At 34.7% G+C, this 20,378-nt stretch overlaps 1 protein-coding gene across 2 annotated transcripts in view; it reads left to right on the top strand.

Moving 5' to 3' along the window:
• SNX2 (sorting nexin 2) overlaps positions 1 to 20,378 on the top strand; it is a 370,668-nt gene that overhangs the window by 319,783 nt on the left and 30,507 nt on the right. For both annotated transcript variants that reach the window (XM_069087818.1, XM_069087817.1), the window contains 5 exons: positions 5,488 to 5,605; positions 11,716 to 11,879; positions 13,359 to 13,425; positions 13,590 to 13,633; positions 15,749 to 15,890. In XM_069087818.1, the coding sequence (XP_068943919.1) occupies positions 5,488 to 5,605; positions 11,716 to 11,879; positions 13,359 to 13,425; positions 13,590 to 13,633; positions 15,749 to 15,890 (535 nt within the window). The remainder of the gene's footprint in view (positions 1 to 5,487; positions 5,606 to 11,715; positions 11,880 to 13,358; positions 13,426 to 13,589; positions 13,634 to 15,748; positions 15,891 to 20,378) is intronic.

Genomic DNA, 20,378 nt, shown 5'->3' with positions numbered 1-20,378 from the left:
TTGTGAATACATGTGTGTGAACATCTTTCATTATTCTTTGTGGATTGAGAACTTAAATCTTTATTTGGAAATCTTCTTACCCAGGGTTTGATATATGCACTTTAAAACCTGGTGAAAGAAACATAGAATGACACAAGGAGCTCTGCTGTATCTAGATTTCTGGTATTCTAGTTCATTTCCTTTATATATGAGTAAATTTCAAGCATATAGCTAGTTATCAGCAGTAAGACTAAATTCCTAGGTAGTAGGCACAGAGGAATAGAGTGGTAGACCTGGAGTCTAGAAGACCTGGGTTTAAATCCAGTCTCAGACACTTACTAGCTGTATGACCCTGGGCAAATGATTCCTCTGTCTGCCTCGGTTTCCTCAGCCGTAAAATGGGGGTGATGATAACACCTGCCTCCAAGGACTATTGTGAAGATCAAAGGAGATATTTGTAAAGTACTTTGTACAATGCCTGCATACATATAATAGGTGCTCAATAAATGCTTGTTTCCTCTTCTTCCCTTTTTCTTTTCTTACCTTTCTCCTTCCCTCCTTACCTCACTTCGTTCCTTCCTTCCAGTAAAAATTAAGGTTATTTGACCTCTGATGCCAAGATGCAGTAGTGTATAGATTGATTCTCTGCCATCTGTGCTAATTTTGATCTTACACTCAACACCAGGAAAGCAGAGCTTTCCACCCAATCGGCATTGCAATCATCCACACATAGAACCATTGGTCACAGTAAATGGAGAAATTTTGAATGCTGTGGATAAGATCATTTACCTTGCCAGCATAGTCTCCAGGACTATCCACATAGATGATGAGGATGATGCATGTATGACCAGAGCTAACTTAGCATTTGTTGGGGACTCCAAAAGAAAGTATGGGAGAGAAGAGGTATCAGGCTGCAAACAAAACTGAAAGTCTAAACAGCCGTCATGCCAACTACATTGTGGTATGCCTGTGAAACCTGGATAGTTTATCAGTGCCATGCCAGAAAACTGGGCTGCTCTCACTTTAATTGTCTCAGGAACATCCTGAAGATTGAGGCAGTCAATATCCTGGCAAGATGAGGTACCAGACTCTATTACAGAGAGCCCAACTGTAAAGCCACACATGGGCAGCTTTCCAGAGGACTGCTGCTGTGAACAGCTTTCAAGGTTCTGATTACATAATATAGTGTACTCTCTATTCCATTACAAATCAGAGCAAAATATTCACAGAAAATCAAGGTACAGCATTCACAATGTTACATCTTATCACAGAAAATCAAAATACAGTATTCACCATGTCACAACTCAGCAACTTATCACTAAAATGTCCACATAGTTTTCACCAAAGTGGTCACATGGTTTTCAGCAAAATCATTTAGTCAATCACAAAATCCTTAATTCAGTCACAGAGTACAAAAGTCAAAGTTCTCCACCCCTAGGTCACAGTAAATCATAATCTTCTCAGTCAGTACACAGTATCCAAGTAAAGTCTTCTTTCAGCTTGACTCCAGGCTGGCTCTCAGCTTCCATGGTTCCTCTTCCATGGTCCCAGCTCCAACTGTCACCTGAGGTCAAAGGCAGGCAACTCCCAGTTCCTTGTCCAGCTCTTTGTCCAGTTCCCATTCCATATTGAAGTTCACAGTGTCCAGTCAACCTCAAGTCCTTCACAGTTCCTGTTTCTGGAAAGACAAAGCTTAATAGAGCTACAATTGCCAGCATTATCATCAATTCACTATCTACCTGTGAATCAACTAAGACCCACCATCAAGGTTTGAGAACTCAACACAAATCATCAATGTAGAAATCAACACAGACCCACAAACAAGGTCCAAGAAGTCAGTTCAAATCATCAGTAAAGTCCCAGGACCTCCAAAACCCTCCTCCAGGGCTTCTGTACAAAGTATCATAAACAAACATCAACACAGACAGAGCAGATAAACAGAGGGCCGAGATACCACACGTTTTCTCCTTCTAAAATCTGCCACCACAAGAGTCCTCTTCTCCATTCTGCTGTCTCCTAGGCCTCTCCTTATATATGGTCATTAGCTCCTCCCCTTCCTGTTGCAGGAGTTCATGAGTTCTAGGGTTCACACGTTCTGTTTCTTAACAGACTTGATACAAGACTCAAAAGAAACTTGAAACAAGATGTTAATTCAATAGCTGAAACAAGATGTGAACTACTTCTGTGCTTGCCATTACACCAGTTTCAATGGGCTGACCACATAGTTCAAATGCCAAACATATGCTTCATCAAAAGACTATTCTACATAGAACTCACACAAAGGTAAACACTCATATGATGGTCAGTAGAAGTGACATAAGGACACTCTCCAGGTATCTCTAAAGAACTTTAGTATTGACTGTGAGACATGAGAAGCACTGGCACAGCACTGTTCAGTATGGTATGCCCACATCACAGAAGGTGCTATGCATAATCATAGAAGCACAAAGGAAATAGGAGTTATGCAGATCCAGAGCCACTGCCACTCTAAACATTCTAATGAACCACATGTGCCTGATCTGTGAGGTACCTTCCAACTCTTGTTGTCAGAATTCACTCCTGACTCCAGTATTGTGTTGTCTTTGGCCTTCAAAAAGGAATGATGAAAAACAAGAAGATTATTTGTTGGTACTTCATGTTATCTGGCAGTAAAAATATGTCTTATTTTCTAGGAAAGTAGATCACCAAAATTCCAAGTATACAAATGAGATAAGTCATACATATTTAGTTTAGTAACATATATTTCTGATAACATTAACCTATAGCAACAGAAGGAAGCAAATCTCAAAAATATTTATTAACAGCTTCAATGAATTTTTAGAGTAATGCTTGTAGACTTGCAAACATATTCAGATTCTCATACTAGAATTTCCCTGTCTTTCAGGTAAATTGAATGTACAAATAAAATTTCAAATTTGTTACCTCTCTGTACTTTCTCTTCCCCTCCTCTCTTTCTCATCCTTTTTTTTTTTCTCAGATAAGAAAATTGGGGTTTATGCAGATTATATGGCTAGTTAATATAAAATCTAGAACTATAATCCAATGTTCCTGAGAGTCTAGGGAAAAATTACTGGATTTAGACACAAGGACCTTGTGTTGAAATTCCAGTTCTGCCACTTATTACTTGTGATATGGGCAAGTTTCCTAGGCCTCAGTCTTCTCGCCTTAAAATAATGAGATTGGATTAGATGGTCTCTTCCAGCTGTACATTAAGCTCTCTAAACTTGTATCCCTGTCACAGGATGTTGCTTCGCTTTGGTATTTGGTTGACTTTCTAGTTGCTATAATGCCTTGTGTTTGAAAATTTGCAGACCCTCAAAACTCAACATGTGTCACTTTTGTACTTGTGAGATACGTTGTTACTTTTCTTAACTAAGGTAATTTGAAACTAAGTGTTAGAGTTTCCATCTTATTAAAATTTAACTAGTACTGAACTTTTAGAAGTAAATAACCTTTAAGCTCCTTTATATACTTCTTTTGAAACATTATCAAGATGTGTAGATTTCTGAAATATTTGTACACAATTATCACCACCACCCCTGCAATGTGTAAGAATATAGAGGGCTCAGTGGAATTTTATTTTTAAATTTCTGGAGAAATCTATCATAAAGCATTATATTTAGTTTTAATTTTTTTTTTCCTAGATCAGTATCCTAAAAGGATATCAATTTCAGCTTCACTAATACATTAGTTTGATGCCTCATCAAGGTATGAGGTAGCCTTGAGTAGTTAAAGGCTATGCTAGTGGAGAATAAGCTCTTAACTAGGACCTACTAAGTAGACATCTTGTAGATGTGTAACAATAGATTGGACCCACTCTAAGCCTCAGTTATGGGGAAGGAAGAACATGATACAAAGTCACTTAACTACCCTTTTATCATTTTCTAAACAGTCACAAGTAATTAGAGTACACAAAAGTGTGAAGTGTATTGTTAACTTGAAATAAACTAAGTACATTGAGGTAAATTTCAAATTTATAAAATCCACCCAACACCAAATCTCCTCCCCTACCCATTTGCTCCTTTGAAAAGTCATCTTGGGGACAGCGAGGTGGTGCAGTGGATAGAGCACCAGCCCTGGAGTCAGGAGTACCTGAGTTCAAATGCGGCCTCAGACATTGACCCACTTACTAGCTGTCACAACCTCAATTTCCTTGCCTTCCCTCCTCCAAAGAAATATTTCAAAAAATTAAAATAATTTTTTTTAAAGTCATCTTGTTTCAAAAAGTTTTCTAGCCCTGGCAGTCTCATTCACATTTAGTCATCTGGTCAAAAAAAAACCAGTCATCTTAACAGCTTCCCTTTGTTCCCAAAATGCAGTTCTAGTGGACAGCTAGGTGGTGCAGTGGTTAGAGCACTGGGCCTGGGGTCAGGAAGACTCATTTTAATGAATTCAAATCTAGCCTCAGACACTTACTAGCTGTGTTAACCTGGACAAGTTATTTAACCCTGTTTGCTCAGTTTCTTCATCTGTGAAAAGGAGATGAAGAAGGTAATGGCAAACCACTCCAGTATCTTTGCCAAGACAATCCCAAACAGATCACACAGAGTAGGACATGACTGAAAATTACTGTGCCACGATTCTCATCTAAAGAAGTCTTACTACCAAGTTTCCTGCAGGATGCTTCATTTTTCAGCCACGGTAACTTTAAATTACCATCTACAAAGTTTTAGATGGATTTCAATCTCTGTCAGTGAAGGTAGTACTCATACCATTGAAAGTACTCAATCTAAAGTTGAATATATTGCTGCTTTTATTAGACTTGCTGTTTTGAAAAGGAAATGCTTACAATATTCTGCCTAAAGCATAATCTACTAGGATCATATAAATATAGATGCATATATGTAACATGTATATTTCTTTTGTTCACGGTTATCTTCTTGAATTGCAATCAGGAATGATTACAATGAATGAATCAATGGCCGAATTTATTTCCTTATTCTTATCAAAACTATAACTTTTTATTTTCTTCCTCATTTTCCTCAAAAATATTCTTTATTTTGAGGCCCAGTTCTTGGAGGCCTTAATACTGGGAGTAAAACATGAAAAATCTAGGCAATATAAAAACAAAAGATAACAAAAAAAATCTGTTTAAAAAAAGAATATAACGTTCATATAGAAAACACAAGTACTTGGGGCGGCCAGGTAGCACAGCGAGTAAGAGCACCGGCTCCAGTGTTGAGAAGACCTGGAGATCGAATCCCGGGCTCAGACACTTAGCACCCACCCAGAAACACCTGGCTGTGTAACCTTGAGCAAGTTACTTAACCCCAATTGCTTAGGGGCGGCCAGGTGGCTCAACGAGTTAGAGCACCGGCTCCAGTGTCGGGATGACCTGGATCAAATCCGGGCTCAGATACTCAGCACCACACCCAGAAATAATAACTGGCCATGTAACCTTGAGCAAGTTACTTAACCCCAATTGCTTAAAAAAAAAAAAAGAAAGAAAACACAAGTACTGAGAGGTAACATACCAATCTTTTATGTGTTATCTGTTTTTTTAACCAGTCAAGTCCATCATCTCCAGAACCAGCTAGTCTTCCTGCAGAAGATCTAAGTACAAACTCCAATGGTCCTAAACCTGCAGAAATCATACTAGATGATGACAGAGAAGATCTTTTTGCAGGTAATTATCAGTAATACAACTTTTTACTAGCCAAGTGAAGTATATTTGTTAGATGGAATACTTTTTAATGGAAATTTGTTAATTGCAGATAGTATTTGAAGTACTTGGTATCTGTGTAGCAAAATAGGGTGTATTCCCAATTGTTTTGTCAAAACATTGCTCTTCCAGAAAAATAATCGAAAAATATAGTGATTTCTAGTTTTTCACAGATTGAATTAATGAATGACTGTAAATGATTACAATCTAACTTTATTCTAGTGCCTTATTTGTCTCTGAATATCATGTTGTATGTAGTTTTAAAAAATAGTTTGTGCTGATGAAAAAAATTTCTGATGAAAAGTATAATCACTGTTTTCCAGAACTCCATATATTTTGTGCAAAAAACACCTAACCACAATATATTTTTCTCAGTTGCTACTTTTTCTTCATTTAAAAATTTTAAGAATTAAATATTATAAAATGTGTTAAGCATTATGTACATTTCAAATTAATTTATCCCATTTTCTAAAGTTTATAAGTATATAAATTGTGTAAGCATTTAATAAATGCATGTTCATTCATTTAGTCATACATACCAGTACAAGTCTGGACCTGCTTTTCAGTTAACAATCTTAGGGAGCTTCTAGGGCAGTAAGAGGATAGAAGATTTGCCCCATCACATAACCAACCCAATGTGTATCTGAAGCACGACTTGAACCCAGTGAAGCCCACAGTATACTGTCCTATTCTGCTTCTACCTTCTGCTAATTTTCTACTCACTATACCAGGATGCCTATTAAATGGATGATTACAACACAGCAAACAACAGGCAGCCTATAGAAGGAATGAAAAGTAGAAAAGAAACCCAAATGCTAAATCTTCTATTGGTAGATCAGTGGTTGGAGTTCTTCAGCATCCTTTTAGGCCACCTCCGTCACCTGTGTCCACTCTCTAATCAGAAGCCATTCATTTAGATGCCACAGACAACACTTGAAAATATGCTTCTTACCACTAATCCTTTGCCTTCCTGAGGCTTCCACTATATATCTCTTTTCCTTTTTCTCAAGACACCAGATTTGAAGGAGGTCTGTATTCCTTAAAGATCCAGGTTGACTCTGAGATGCCACTGTAATTGGACCCATTCTTGACTCTTGGCTAAGTTGGATTTATACCAGGAATGTAGGATTAGTTCAGTATTAGGAAAACTATAAATATGATATACCACATTAACAATGAAAACAAAAATTACATGATTGTATCAGCAGATTCTAAAAGAGATTTTGACAAAATAAAACACTTCATTTACATTAAAAATACTAAAAAGTCTAAGAATAGGTGAAGCATTCCTTTATATGGAAAATATTATTAATCCGAGATCAACAACTTGTGCTGTATTTATCTGTAATGAAAAAGTCTTAAAAGTCTTTCCACTAAGATCAGGGGTAAAGCAGAGATACCTATCATTACCTACCCTATTATTTGATACAAGTCTAGAAATGATAGCTATAACAATAAGATAAGAAAAATAATTTGAAGGAATAAGCCTAGGCCAAGAAGAAACAAAATTCTCACTTTTTCCTATGTGATACCATAGTTAATTTAAAGAACTTTAGCAATTCAACTAGCAAATTAATTGAAGTAATAACATATAAAGTAGAAGTATATAGAAGAAACCCATAAAAATCTTCAGCTTTCCTATGTATTACTAAAAGTAACATATAGGAACAGTAGTACTCTGAGATGGAAAAGGAATTTCATTCAGAATAATAGAATATACAAAATATTTGGTAATCTAGCTACTCAGACATACAGAAGAATTATGTAAGACTTGTAAAGCTACAAGACTTTTAAGAAATGCAAGGTTAAGTAATTCGATAGAATGGTCTAAATAATTGCTCAGTGTTACCTAAATGAATTACGGATTCAGTGCCATACCAGTTGAAATACCAAAGACAATAATGGTTTGCAGACATCTTTGAATGCAACCGCCCTATCAGAAAAAAAGTTGAGGAACTGTATATTTATATATAAATTATATATAAGGCCCAAAAGTCTTACTGCAGTATTAAATGTTCCTTAAACTCAGGGATTCAGAGTTTGACAAAAACTACTGAGAAAACTAGAAAGGAGTGTGGCAGAAATTAAGTTCAGACCAATATCTCATACCATATGCTATAAATAAGCTTCAAATCTATACATAACTTAGATATAAAAGGTCACCTTATAAACAAGTGAGGGGATCCAGGAAGGAAATGATCTTTCACAGCTGTGGGTAGAGGGGAAAGTTCTTGACTAAACAAGTTGCAGAGAGACAGTTTTGATTTCATACAATTGAAAAGTTTTAGCACAAAGAAAAGCAATGCATATGAGTGAAATAATTAATTGGGAAAAATATTTGTTGCAAATTTTCCTTAATAAATGTCTGATATCCAAACCATAGGAGGAACTGATTCAGATGTATAAGAATTAATAACCACTCCCTAACAGAAAAATTTTCATATATGAGCTGTTTGCAAAAGAAGCTATTAATCAACAATATAAAAATACCCTAAATCACTCATAATTAAAGAAATGCAAGTTACTACAATTATAAGGATCTATATCAGTCCTATAAGGTTTGCAAAAATGGCAAAAACAGTAGAATGACAGTTGGTAGAGAGGCTGCAAGAAAACATGAACTGGTGCAACCATTCTGGAAAACAATTTAGATCTATGCCCTCCAAGTCACTAAATTGTGTATTTTTTTTTTAACCTAGCAATTCCACTACAAAGCCTCTACTCCCAAAGAAAAGGGTAAAATACTTGTAGCAATTCTTTGTCATAGAAAAGAACTAAAAGCAAAGGGAGAAGGTTATCAATTGGGGAATGGCTGAACAGAGATGGTAATTGTTTAAAGAGGAATATTATTGTGCTGAGAGAAATTATAAAATGGACTGTTTTAGAGAAACATAGAAAGACCTATACGAATTGATAGAGTAAAGTGGGCAGAAGCAGGAGACAATTTATATAGTAACAATAACATTGTAAGGAAAAACAGCCTTAAAAGATTTGGAACTCTGATCTATGCAGTCACCAACCAGGGTTCCAGAGGATGGACGATAAAGCATGCATTCTGCCTCCTGACAGAAAGGTGACGAATTCGGGATGCAGAAAGATATATTTTTGGACATGGAAGGTTTGCAGATTTGTTTTGATTGACCAGTCTTATTTGTTATAAGGGTTGTTCTTTTCCTTTTTTATTTGGGGATTAGGGTTTTAGGCATGGAGGGGGACTTTGCAGTAGTGTTGCAGAAAAAAAGAAAAGAGAGAGAGTGTGTGTGTGTGTGTAGAAGCATGTATATATAGACATATACATATATATACACATATGCATATATATGCAGAAGAAAACCTAACAGGACAAGGACAAACGTCCTATTTAGAAGAAACGTTGAATTTAGTACATGTTTAAAAAAATGTATAGAAAATGAGTGGTTTTCCATAGATTTGCGCTCTCTCTTTCCCCCCTCTTCTTTCCCCCCACACACATATTCTTACCCTCTCTCACTCTTTCTCTCAATTTATTAAATTCAGGGAAAAAAACATGCAAATTTAAAAAAGGTTACTTACATGAGGAAATCCAGGAACTGGGGTTTCATTTGGATGGAGGTCAGTCAAGGTAGAGATATGAGTGTGTCATTGGAATATACTACAAACCACCTGAACAAAAAGAGTAAAATAGAACAGGACTTTAAGCAGCAGTTCAGTAGTCTGCCCCAAAGGAATACTCATGGGGGATTTCAGTTATTCAAACATCTACTAGAATACTGTCTCCTTCCTTCCCTTTCTTCCTCCCTCTCCCTTTCTTTCCCTCTCTCCTTCCTCCCTCTCTTTTTCCTTCTTATTTTTCTCTCCCTCTCTGCCACAAGCAGAGCAGTTAATAAATTCTTGACTTATTTTTTTGTAGTTTTATGCTACAAAAAGTAGCAGAACCAGCGGGCAGGAATTTTATTCTAGGTGTTCTTTTCACTAACACGGTGGAACTTATTGTTGAGGTAAATATGACTGGAACTCTGGGGCACAGAGACCACCCCTATCAGGAGTTTTTGATAGAGGAGAGGAATTCTACACCTAGTCTGACGCTCACCCTCGATTTTGTGAAAGCATATTCCAGAAGTTCCAAGGAAATGTAACGTAGAATCTCATGAACTACTGCTGGGGAAGTCAACCCAGAAGGAATGGAAGATATTCAAGAATAAAAATCTAAAAACACAAAAGTAGTTTCCATTAAGGAAGAAATCTGGGATTACAACTGGATGCAGATAGATACACAGAGATTTCACCAGCCAGCATAGATTTAAAAAAAGAAAACAGAAGGTGGGAGCAAGGCTGGGTAGCAGAGAATGAACTAAGAGCATAATGTGGTCCTGTAAAAAAAAGTGCCGGGAAATGCTAAGACGAGCTATGACTAGAGGGACTCTGGATAAAAAAAAGGGTTTTTTGCTTGTTTGTTTTACATATTTTGGGAGAAAGGGGAGGGTCAGAGATTGAAAAAGGATTTTGTTTAGGATAGTTGAGATGAGAATAGAAGGCAGAGCTTTTCAGTTCTTCTTTTGGTGGGTTTTTTTCTCTGCCTATGAAAATGACCTTTACACCGGATATGACAATCAAAAATGACAGGGAGTGCAGTGGTTGGGACTGATACACAACGAGATATTAACAGTACTTAAGCCTTCCAGATTAGTGCTTTCTTAGATACTGAAAGAAATAGCAAATGTGATTGCTGGGCCACTATCAATACTATTTGAAAGATTGGAAGACACAAATTTCCCCCCAAAAAAGGGATATGAACAGAATCTGCAAACTCCAGGCAAGTAGGTTGGGTTTCAATTCTTTTTTAGTAAGTATCTTTAGAGATAGTTGGAGGTGATTATAGAAAGCCAGTATCACTTCTTCAAGAACAGATCATGCCAGACTAATCACTTTTCCTTTTGTCACAGGATTACTAAACTAGTAAATGAGAAGGATGCTAGGGATGTAATTTATTTAGAGTTTAGCAAAGCTTTATTTTTTTTTTTAAGCAATCGGGGTTAAGTAACTTGCTCAAGGTTACACGGCCAGTTATTTCTGGGTGTGGTGCTAAGTATCTGAGCCTGGATTTGATCCCCAGGTCATCTCCTGACACTGGAGCCAGTGTTCTTACTCGCTGTGCTTCCTGGCCACCCCTTTAGCAAAGCTTTTGATAAAGTATCTCATGCTCTCTTCATGGAGAAGATGGATTCAGAACTGGTTGGATGACTTAACTCAAAGAGTAGTTGCTAATGCTTCAGTGTAAGTGTGGCAAGAGGTTTCCAGTGACTCTAAGGCTTTGTGCTTGGCGCTGTGCTATTTAACATTTTTATTGATGATTTGGTTGAATGTATATCTGGTAACCTCAGATTTGCAGATGACACAAAGCTGTTTGAAAGAGCTAACACAATAGAGGACAGAGTGAGAATCTAATATGAATCTTAGACTAGATTGTTGTGCTGAGTCTAAGATGAAATTCGGTAGAGATAAATATGAAATCTTACTTTTAGGTACAGCATATTAGTGTCACAAGTACAAGGAGGGGTCATGGTTATAAAAGGAATCTGGGGGTTTTATTGGACTGCTGCCCCTTCCAACTTGCATATTCTTTATTACTATGATTCTGAAATTTTGATTCCCAGTTCAACTTCTTCTAATCAACTTCCTGCCAAAGTTGATTTATGTATGCAGATTAATTTTAAATGTTATCTTAAGTACAAGAGCTTTGAAAAGGAATTTTGTCCCACATATAAAATATACATTATCAGAAAGCCAATTACAAAATAATTTTTTTAATCCTCATCCTTATCCCCTCCAGTTAATATATAAAACTAAGAATTGACTTAGTAAATTGTTTCATGAGTTTTTTTTTTAATCATTAACTTTAAAGTTAAGGTGAACTATTAGGAAGAAAGATAAGAAAATTATTTTGTAATTAAAGTTATGATAAACTTAAGAGATGCTTGTTAACTGTATTTATTTGTGGGCAGGGTTTGTAGCTCTTTTCAATGTTTAATAAACTGTACTAGAATTATAAGCTTTCCTTTCAGTATTTTTTATTAACTTGCTTAATTTGTGTCTAGAAGCCACAGAAGAAGTTTCTTTGGATAGTCCAGAAAGGGAGCCTATACTTTCTCCTGAGCCTTCTCCTGCAATCACCCCTATAACACCTACCACATTAATGGCACCCAGAATTGAATCAAAAAGTATGTCTGCTCCTGTGATCTTCGATAGATCTAGGGATGAGGTACTGAATAGTTTTATAACTTAAAAATACATTTTGCTATGTAAATCACTATGTTAAATTATCAGTTTTATTTCCTTTCTGCAATTTAGTCTTACTATGATAAGCCTTTCAAAAAAGCAGGGTCTGGGTTTGATCCTTCTCTTGACCCATCTCTTCCTTTCCATGAAACCTCAGCCAAACCACAGACCTCTGAGCCCGGTTTCATCATCTTTAAAATGGAGTAATGCTTATCCCACAGGATTGTTGGGAAAACACACACACACACACACACACACACACACAAGTATTTTATTAAACTGAGGAGATTTACAAATGTAAGGAAGCTTTAGATAAGTCCTTGGGTATTGCTGGATGTTAAGTGGTTGAAAGGGAGGTTAAATAACTTGCCCAAGGTCACAACTTGTGGGTTACAGAGGCAGGATTTTAATGTCTTTCTGTTTCCAAACTCAACACTATTCTCTGTGCCACATTATTTCTTGAATTTTAAATCTAGTAAAATTATGCCTGCAAATACTTGAATATTTTCACTTATCCACTATTGTAAAAAATAAGTTATGGCTATTGAAGGTACATTAAAGCACATTACTTTAAGAAAGGAAAGTTCAAACTGTCAAAAAAAATATGTGCTTACGACATTTGCTATAGAAATAGACAGTTGAGAATTAACTATAGATGAGAAAGTAGCTAATTTTCAAATATTTCGATATCATTTGAGTGATTCATAATGGTGAATATCCTTTTCACATATGCCCCTCCCCCCCAAAAAAGGTGTTTTCTTGTAAAAAAAAAAACAACCTACATTATTTAGTGAAAGACCACTGATTAGGTTTTGTTTTTTTTTTAAGGCTTCTTTAGTTGTATCTTAGATTTATCATTTTTCTATTTGCTGTATTGTTCGGTATGCTTTGTAAACAGTTGCTTATCATATTACATATTAGCTTTTATCAACCTCCAGGGAGAATGCGTGCTTATTAGGAAGCACAGAGAAATCTTGAAGCTAGAAAGCTGTTCATTATGAGTATAACATTTTCCAGAAATAGATATGGTAAAATTCTTATCCCCAAAGCATTGATTATTTTGTCATTGTTAAATAGTAGAGGTACAAATTTTATAGCTGTAGATTTTAATATTTACTGTGAAAAGACCTAAGGCTTTATGCAGATATAAAAAACCTAGCATTTTTGTCCATAATCTCTATGAATATAGGAACACAAAGTTCTCTATCATTATGGAAGTAATACCTTCCATTTATTTATATTTATAGCAAACAAAAAAATAAAAATCTGGGTATTTGGAGAATTGAAAAAGTATTTTTTTTTGAAAGTGAGGCTTCAAGTGGATTTGTCATAAATGTGTACCAACTGCTTATGTTATCTGCAACTTATATTGGACTCAGTCGTGATCCACATTATATTGTTTGTTATAGATCTAACAAAAATTAGAATTTGACCACTAGTACCACAAATTTCTCTTTTCTAGATTGAAGAAGAAGCAAATGGAGATGTTTTTGATATAGAAATTGGTGTTTCAGACCCAGAGAAAGTTGGTGAGGCATTTTTTGTGCTTCATTTCATATTATTTTATAAAACTTTTGTTATTTATATTTTTTTCTTTACTAAATGTAAGTTAATAGCTACAATATTTTTAAAATTGCTTTCTCTTCAAAAAACTTTCTTTAATAGTTCTTTCATTTTATTACTTGTCTTGTAGGTGATGGCATGAATGCTTATATGGCATATAGAGTAACAACAAAGGTGAGCCTTCCTGCATCATTTAGCATTGCTTTGACAACATTTTTAATCATATTTTATTTTTTTCCAATTACATGTAAAGACAATTTTTGACATTGTTTTTAAAATTTTGAGTTCCAATTTTTCTCCCTCCTTCACCTCCCCCTCTTAAGGCAGTAAGCAATTTGATATGTTATATATGTGCACTTATGTAAAATATATTTCCATACTAGTCATATTGTGAAAGAAGAAAGAGACCAAAAGGAAAAAAAAAACATCAAAAAGTAAAGTGAAAAATAGCGTTCTTCAATCTGTATTCAGCTTCCCTCAGTTTTATTTTGGACGTGGATTACATTTTTCATCATGAGTCCTTTGGAATTGTCTTGGATCATTGTATGGCTGAGAATAACTAAGTCATTCACATTGATCATCATACAGTATTGCTTTTGTATCAGTTCATATAAGCTTTTTACAGCATTTAATACAACTAAGTATCTAGGCAAAACATTTGTGGTCTCTAACCTTCTTTCTAAAACATTGACTTAATTGCTTATATTCATTTATTTGAAAGTACTATAGCATGTAATAATTTTTTGCAGGGTCTTCCAAGCATTATTTTTGTTATTTTTCTCAATTGCATGTAAACAAAAAATATTAACATTCAAATTTTGAGTTCTAAATTCTGTCCCTCCCCCTTTTTGAGAAGGCAAGCAGTATAAGAGAGATTATACACATGAAGTCACATAAAACATTTCCATTTTAGCCATATTGCAAAAGAAAACACAGACCAAAAAAGCAAGAATATAATAAAGTTTTAAAAGTATGCTTCAGTCTGCCATTCACACTCCATCAGCTCTTTCTGTAGAGGTGGATAGATAGCATTTTTCATCATCAGTCCTTTAGAATTATTTTTGATTATATGATTGCTGAGAAAAGTCAAGTCGTTCACAATTGGTCATCATTACAATATTACTATTGCTGGTGCAGTGTTCCAGTCCTGCTCATTTCACTTGGCATCAGTTCATGTAAGTCTTCCCAGGCTTTTCTGAAATTGCTCCTCATTCTTGAAGTACAATAGTATCCAATCACAGATCACATACCACAACATGTTCAGCCATTCCCCGATTGATGAGTGTCCTCTCAATTTCCAGTTCTTTGCCACCACAGAAAGAGCTGCTATAAATATTTTTGTACATAAGTCCTGTTCCTTTAAAAAAAAAATTTCTTTCAAGTACAAGCCTACTAGTGATATTGCTAGATCAGAGGGTATGCACAGTTTTGTAGCCCTTCAGGCATAAATTACAAATCACTCTCCAGAATAATTGGATCAGTTCATAGCTCAACCAGCAGTGCCTTATTTTTCCATATCCCGTCTAGCATTTGTCATTTTCTTTTACTGTTATATTTGTCAATCTGATAGGTGTAAGGTGGTACCTCAGAGTTGTTTTAATTTGCATTTCTTTAATAAATAGTGATTAGAGCATTTTTTTCATATGACTGTAATAACTGATTTCTTCTGCAAACTGCTTGTTCATATCCTTTGACCATTTTTCACTTGGGAAATCTCTTGTATTGCAAATTTGACTCAGTACTTTATATATATTAGAGAAAGGAGGCCTTTATTAGGGAAACTTGCTGTAAATATTCCACCCAGTTTCCTGCTTTCCTTCTCATCTTGGCTGCATTGGTTTTGTTTTTGCAAAAACTTCTTAATTTAATGTAACCAATATATTTTGTTTTACATCCTGTAATGTTCTCATCTCTTCTTTGGTCCTAAATTATTCTCTGATCTATAAATCTGACAGGTACTAATTTGCTTATGATATCACCCTTTACGTCTGAATCATGTGCCCATTTTTACTATCTCATTATATGGTGTTAAAGGTTTCTCTTTACCTAGTTTCTGCCAAACTGCTTTCTAGTTTTTCCAGAAAATTTTGTCAAATAGTGATTTATTGTCCCCAAATCTTGGTCCTTTGGATTTGTTAAACATTAGATTATTATAGTAGTAAATGACCATAGTAATCTAGTATTTGACAAACCTAGAGAGCCAAGATTTTGGGACTAGGATATAATTTTTAACGTCAACTTATCTATTTAATATTTATCTTAAATTCTTCATTTTCTTATTTTTGACAGACTTCCCTATCCATGTTCAATAAGAATGAATTTTCAGTTAAAAGAAGGTTTAGCGACTTTCTTGGATTACACAGCAAATTAGCCACAAAGTACTTACATGTTGGTTATATTGTGCCTCCAGCTCCAGAGAAGAGTATTGTAGGTAAGTATAAATTTGGAAATAGTCTTATTTTTTAATTACTGACAAGTTTTACTATACAGTTTTATAAATAGTTTAATGTTTTCATATTCATTTTCTCCCAAACATTAAAAAAAAATCCTGGATGTAGATGCAGAATTAAAGTATTTCACTTAATAGAGTCTGTAGGACTGTTTTAGAATATACACAAGTAATTACAGTTTTGCTTTCTAATACTTAAATGATTTGAGCTAAGTAAGATATTAAATATATGATGAGACCATGCTAAGTTAGAAGCAATTGGCTTTTTCTAGCCATTAAGCTTTTACTAGTCAATGAACAAATTGTCATCATGAAAGTAGGTCAGTACTGAACAGTGATTTCCTAACATCCAGAAAAAGGTGATAAAAAGTATGTAGCTTAATACCCAGGTAGTATTTTATTGATTTTATGGGATCTAGTCTCTTATATAAAGTATATTTGGATTACACTATAATGTCTCTGTTCTCTTACCTATCCCAGTCCCTTGATGCTTAAACTTTTTCATATTCAACTTTGCTGGGCCTTAAATGTTTGTCTGTTTTTCTTAGTTTAGATTCTTGACTTTTGGAATTTGGTAGAATTTTACTGATGGCTTTTTTGGAAACTAACATCATTGATGTTTAAGCATGCCCTTTCTATTATGGGGTCTATCATAGATCTAGAGATTGGAGGGCCTTCTAGTCCTGTCCCCTCTTTTTGCAAATGAGGAAACTGATCCCTAGGGCAATTAAGTTACTTGCTCAAGATAACACATTAAACATCAGAAGTAGAAACAGAACATAGGTTCTCTGACTACAGAGCCAGTGTTCTTTACATTGTACGATATTGCATCCACTGTTGTTTTTTTTTTTTCATCATAATCTAGTTAATGCTCTTACTGAATTTTCTATATGAGGACATGTGGTGTGTGTGTATGTGTGTTTATGGGTGTGTGTTGAGAGTGAACACACTAAATTCTTTTTCTCCAGAGCTTAGTCTACTGGAGTCACCTAAAAAAGAAGTTTCATTTTAAAATCAAGTTTTGATACCCTCTGAAACCTGATTCTCCAGTTTTTTTCTGAACTAGTTTAACCTCAAATTCTTTACAGCTTAGGATACAGGAATAAATAGGATACTTTATAAATTCAAATGAGATACTATTTTACATGTAATTGGGAAATAAGATATACAGGCACTGGGGCATAGAGATCCACTGGAAAAGTTGAAAGGGGTATGGGAGAAAATATGGGAGAGAGCAGATTGGAGGAGGGGATATCCTGTGGGACTGCTATTTAGGGGCGGTGGGTAGGGGAAAAACGGGGAGAAAATTTGTAACTCAAACTCTGGCAGAAATGAATGATGTAATTCAGAAGTTAATAAAACATTTGAAAAAAGAAATAAATTCAAATGAGGTAGAATATCAGGTCCCAAATTTGCAACAGACCACTGCTTTTGATCCTGGGGGACCCTCAGTAAATAATTCGAGATGGTGACATAGTCTTTGTTCAAGCTTCAATATAGTCACAGAAGCTTGTGATAACATTTTTAGATAGGCTTTACGTTAATTTTTTTAATGGAAAACTTAAATTTTGGTGCAGTTTTTTCTGTTTTTTTTTTATTTTATTCTGAACTTAAGCATTTCCATAAGATAATAGAATAGAAAAAAAGATGATTGTACATGAAACTGCATATCTGTTCTTTTGCTGTTTCTTTCTTGCTGTTCTTTTACATATATAATAAAGTTATCATGTAACTTTGATTTCCTTTCTTTCCCTCCCTCTCACTTCCCCCTCACCACCCTGCCCTAGAGATGGCTACCATTAGGCACAAATATACTAATGTATGTAAAACCATTCTATACATACTCCTATTTTTCAGTTCTTTCTCTGAATGTATATAGCATCTTCCTTTGTGGGTAATTTGGATATTCATAATAGTCAAAATGACTTATTCTCTTAAGGTCATTCTTAAAACAATATTGTCACTGTATACAACTTTCTCTTGGTTCTGCTCATTTTGCTCTTCATTATTTCATGTAGGTCTATTCATGTTGTTTGTTTGGTTTGGGGGTTTTTTTGCTTTTTGGAGGGGGGAAGGTAGGGCAGTTGGGGTTAAGTGACTTGCCCAAGGTCACACAACTAGTAAGTGTTAAGTGTCTGAGGCCAGATTTGAACTCGGGTCCCAGTGCTCTATTCACTGTACCACCTAGCCACCCCTATCCATGTTTTTCTAAGATCATTGAGCTCATCATTTCTTATAGCATAGTAGTATTCCTTCACAATCATTTACCACAACTTGTTCAGTCATTCCTAATTGGCAGGCATCCATGCAATTTCCAGTTCTTTGCCAACAAAGAATTACTATAAATTATCTTAGAACATGTAAGTTCTTTTCCTTTTTCCCTAATCATCTTGGGAAACAGACCTAGCAGTAGTATTGCTGAGTCAAAGGATATAGGCAGTTTAATAACCCTTTGGGCATAATTCCAAATTGCTCTCCAAAATGGTTGGATCAGTTCACAGTTCTATCAACAGTGAATTAAGGCCCCAATTTTTCCACATCCCCTCTAATGTTTGTCACTTTCCCTTTTAATCATATTAGCCAATCTGGTATGTGAAAAATGATATTTCAAGGTTGTTTTAATTTGCAATTCTCTAATCAATAATGATTTAGAGCATTTTTATATGACTGTAAATTCTTTTGATTACTTCCTTGGAAAACTGTCTATTTATATCCTTTGACCATTTATCAATTGGGAAATGACTCATCTTCTTATAGATTTGATAAAGTTATTTATATTTGAGATATGAGACCTTTATCTAATGAACTGTCTAAATATTTTTTCCCTAGTTTTCTACTTTCCTTCTGAACTTGGCTGCATTTGTTTTGTTTGTACAAAATCTTTTTAATCTAATGTAATCCAAATTACCAGTTTTACACCTCATAGTGCTATCTCTTGTTTATTCATAAATTGTTCACCTCTCCATAAATCTGTGTTCTTATATATGTGTTCATATATTCTTTGTTCTTCAGATTTTCTTATACTATCTCCCTTTATATCCACGTCATATATCCATTTTGATCTTATCCTGAAAAATGTTGTAAGATATTGGTCTATGCCCAATTTCTGTCATACTACTTCCAGTTTTCCCAGTAATTTTTACCAAGTAATTAATTCTTATCCTTATCTTTGTCCTCGTCAAATACAGGTTTACTATATTTATTTGCTGCAGTAAATTCTGTGTCTACTTTGTTCCTCTGATCTGCCTTTCTATATCTTAGCCTGTGCCAGATAGTTGTAATAATTACTGCCTTACAAATGGAGTTTATGATCCGGTCTGGTACCTCTAAGTCACTTTTCTTTACATTTTTTTGATTAGTTCCTTCGATATTCTTGACTTTTTGTTCCTTTAAATTAACTATGTTTTTGTTTTTCTGATTTAGTGAAATAATTTTTTGGTAATTCATTGGTATGACATTGAATATATAAATTACTTTAGGTAAAATTGTCATTTTTATTATATTGGTCCTGCCTACTACTCATGAGTAATTAATATTTCCCAGTTATTTAAATCTGATTTTATTTGTATAAAAAACTTTTTTATAATTTTGTTCATATAGTTCCAGGGTTTGTTTTGGTAGCTGAACTCCCAGGTATTTTATACTCTCTGAAGTTATTTTAAATGGAGTGTCTCTTACTATCTCTTCTTGCATGGTTGTATGGTTTTTGATATTTAAAAAAACAAATGGCTATTGTATTTAGTATTTAATAATAGACCCTTAGTTTTTTGTAGAGTTATCGTGTGATACCTTTATATTCCATAGAATCCTGACATGAAGCTCAGGCACTTCAAACACCGACTATCCTCCTACTTGTATGAATGATACACAAAGTGTCCCAGAAATCTTAGTGCGATGTTAAGCTATTGTAGCTTATACTGAAACATTTGTAGCACCCTGCTTTTGCTTGATTTATTTTTTTTGGAGGGGAGGAAATTTATTAAGGCTTATATGACTTTCTCTAAGTCTTCATAAGGGTATATCCTCAGTTAACTACAGTGAAGTATATTGTGTTGAGAGAGAATACACCAAATTATGTTTCTAATAATACTCATTGTGAGATGAGAAAAAATAACTTTTCTTTAAAAAAAATAAGATGCCATTATTATAATATAAGGAACATGGCTCTGATTCATTCTTTTGATTAAATTTAGTAATGTCCTTTGCAGTATAGCTGTTGCCACTTTTATGTAGATCTGAAGATATAAAAAGAGACTCTGGTCCAGAGATTCCTAACTATTTTTATGTCATGGACCCCTTTGTCAGTCTGAAATCCATTAGTTTCTTCTCACAATAATGTTTTTAAATGCATAAAATATATGGGATTATAAAGGGAAGTAATTATCTTGAAATAGTTATCTAAATGTATTTTTTAAAATATTCATGGACTCCATGGTAAGAACACACACACACACACACACACACACACAC

Source organism: Petaurus breviceps, unplaced genomic scaffold, assembly GCF_028583685.1.
Source record: "Petaurus breviceps papuanus isolate PSGF00001 unplaced genomic scaffold, PetGlider_PUasm1.0 183, whole genome shotgun sequence".
NCBI lineage: Eukaryota > Metazoa > Chordata > Mammalia > Diprotodontia > Petauridae > Petaurus > Petaurus breviceps.
Note: the sequence above shows the minus strand (reverse complement) of the source record. Positions and strands in the feature narration are given on the sequence as shown.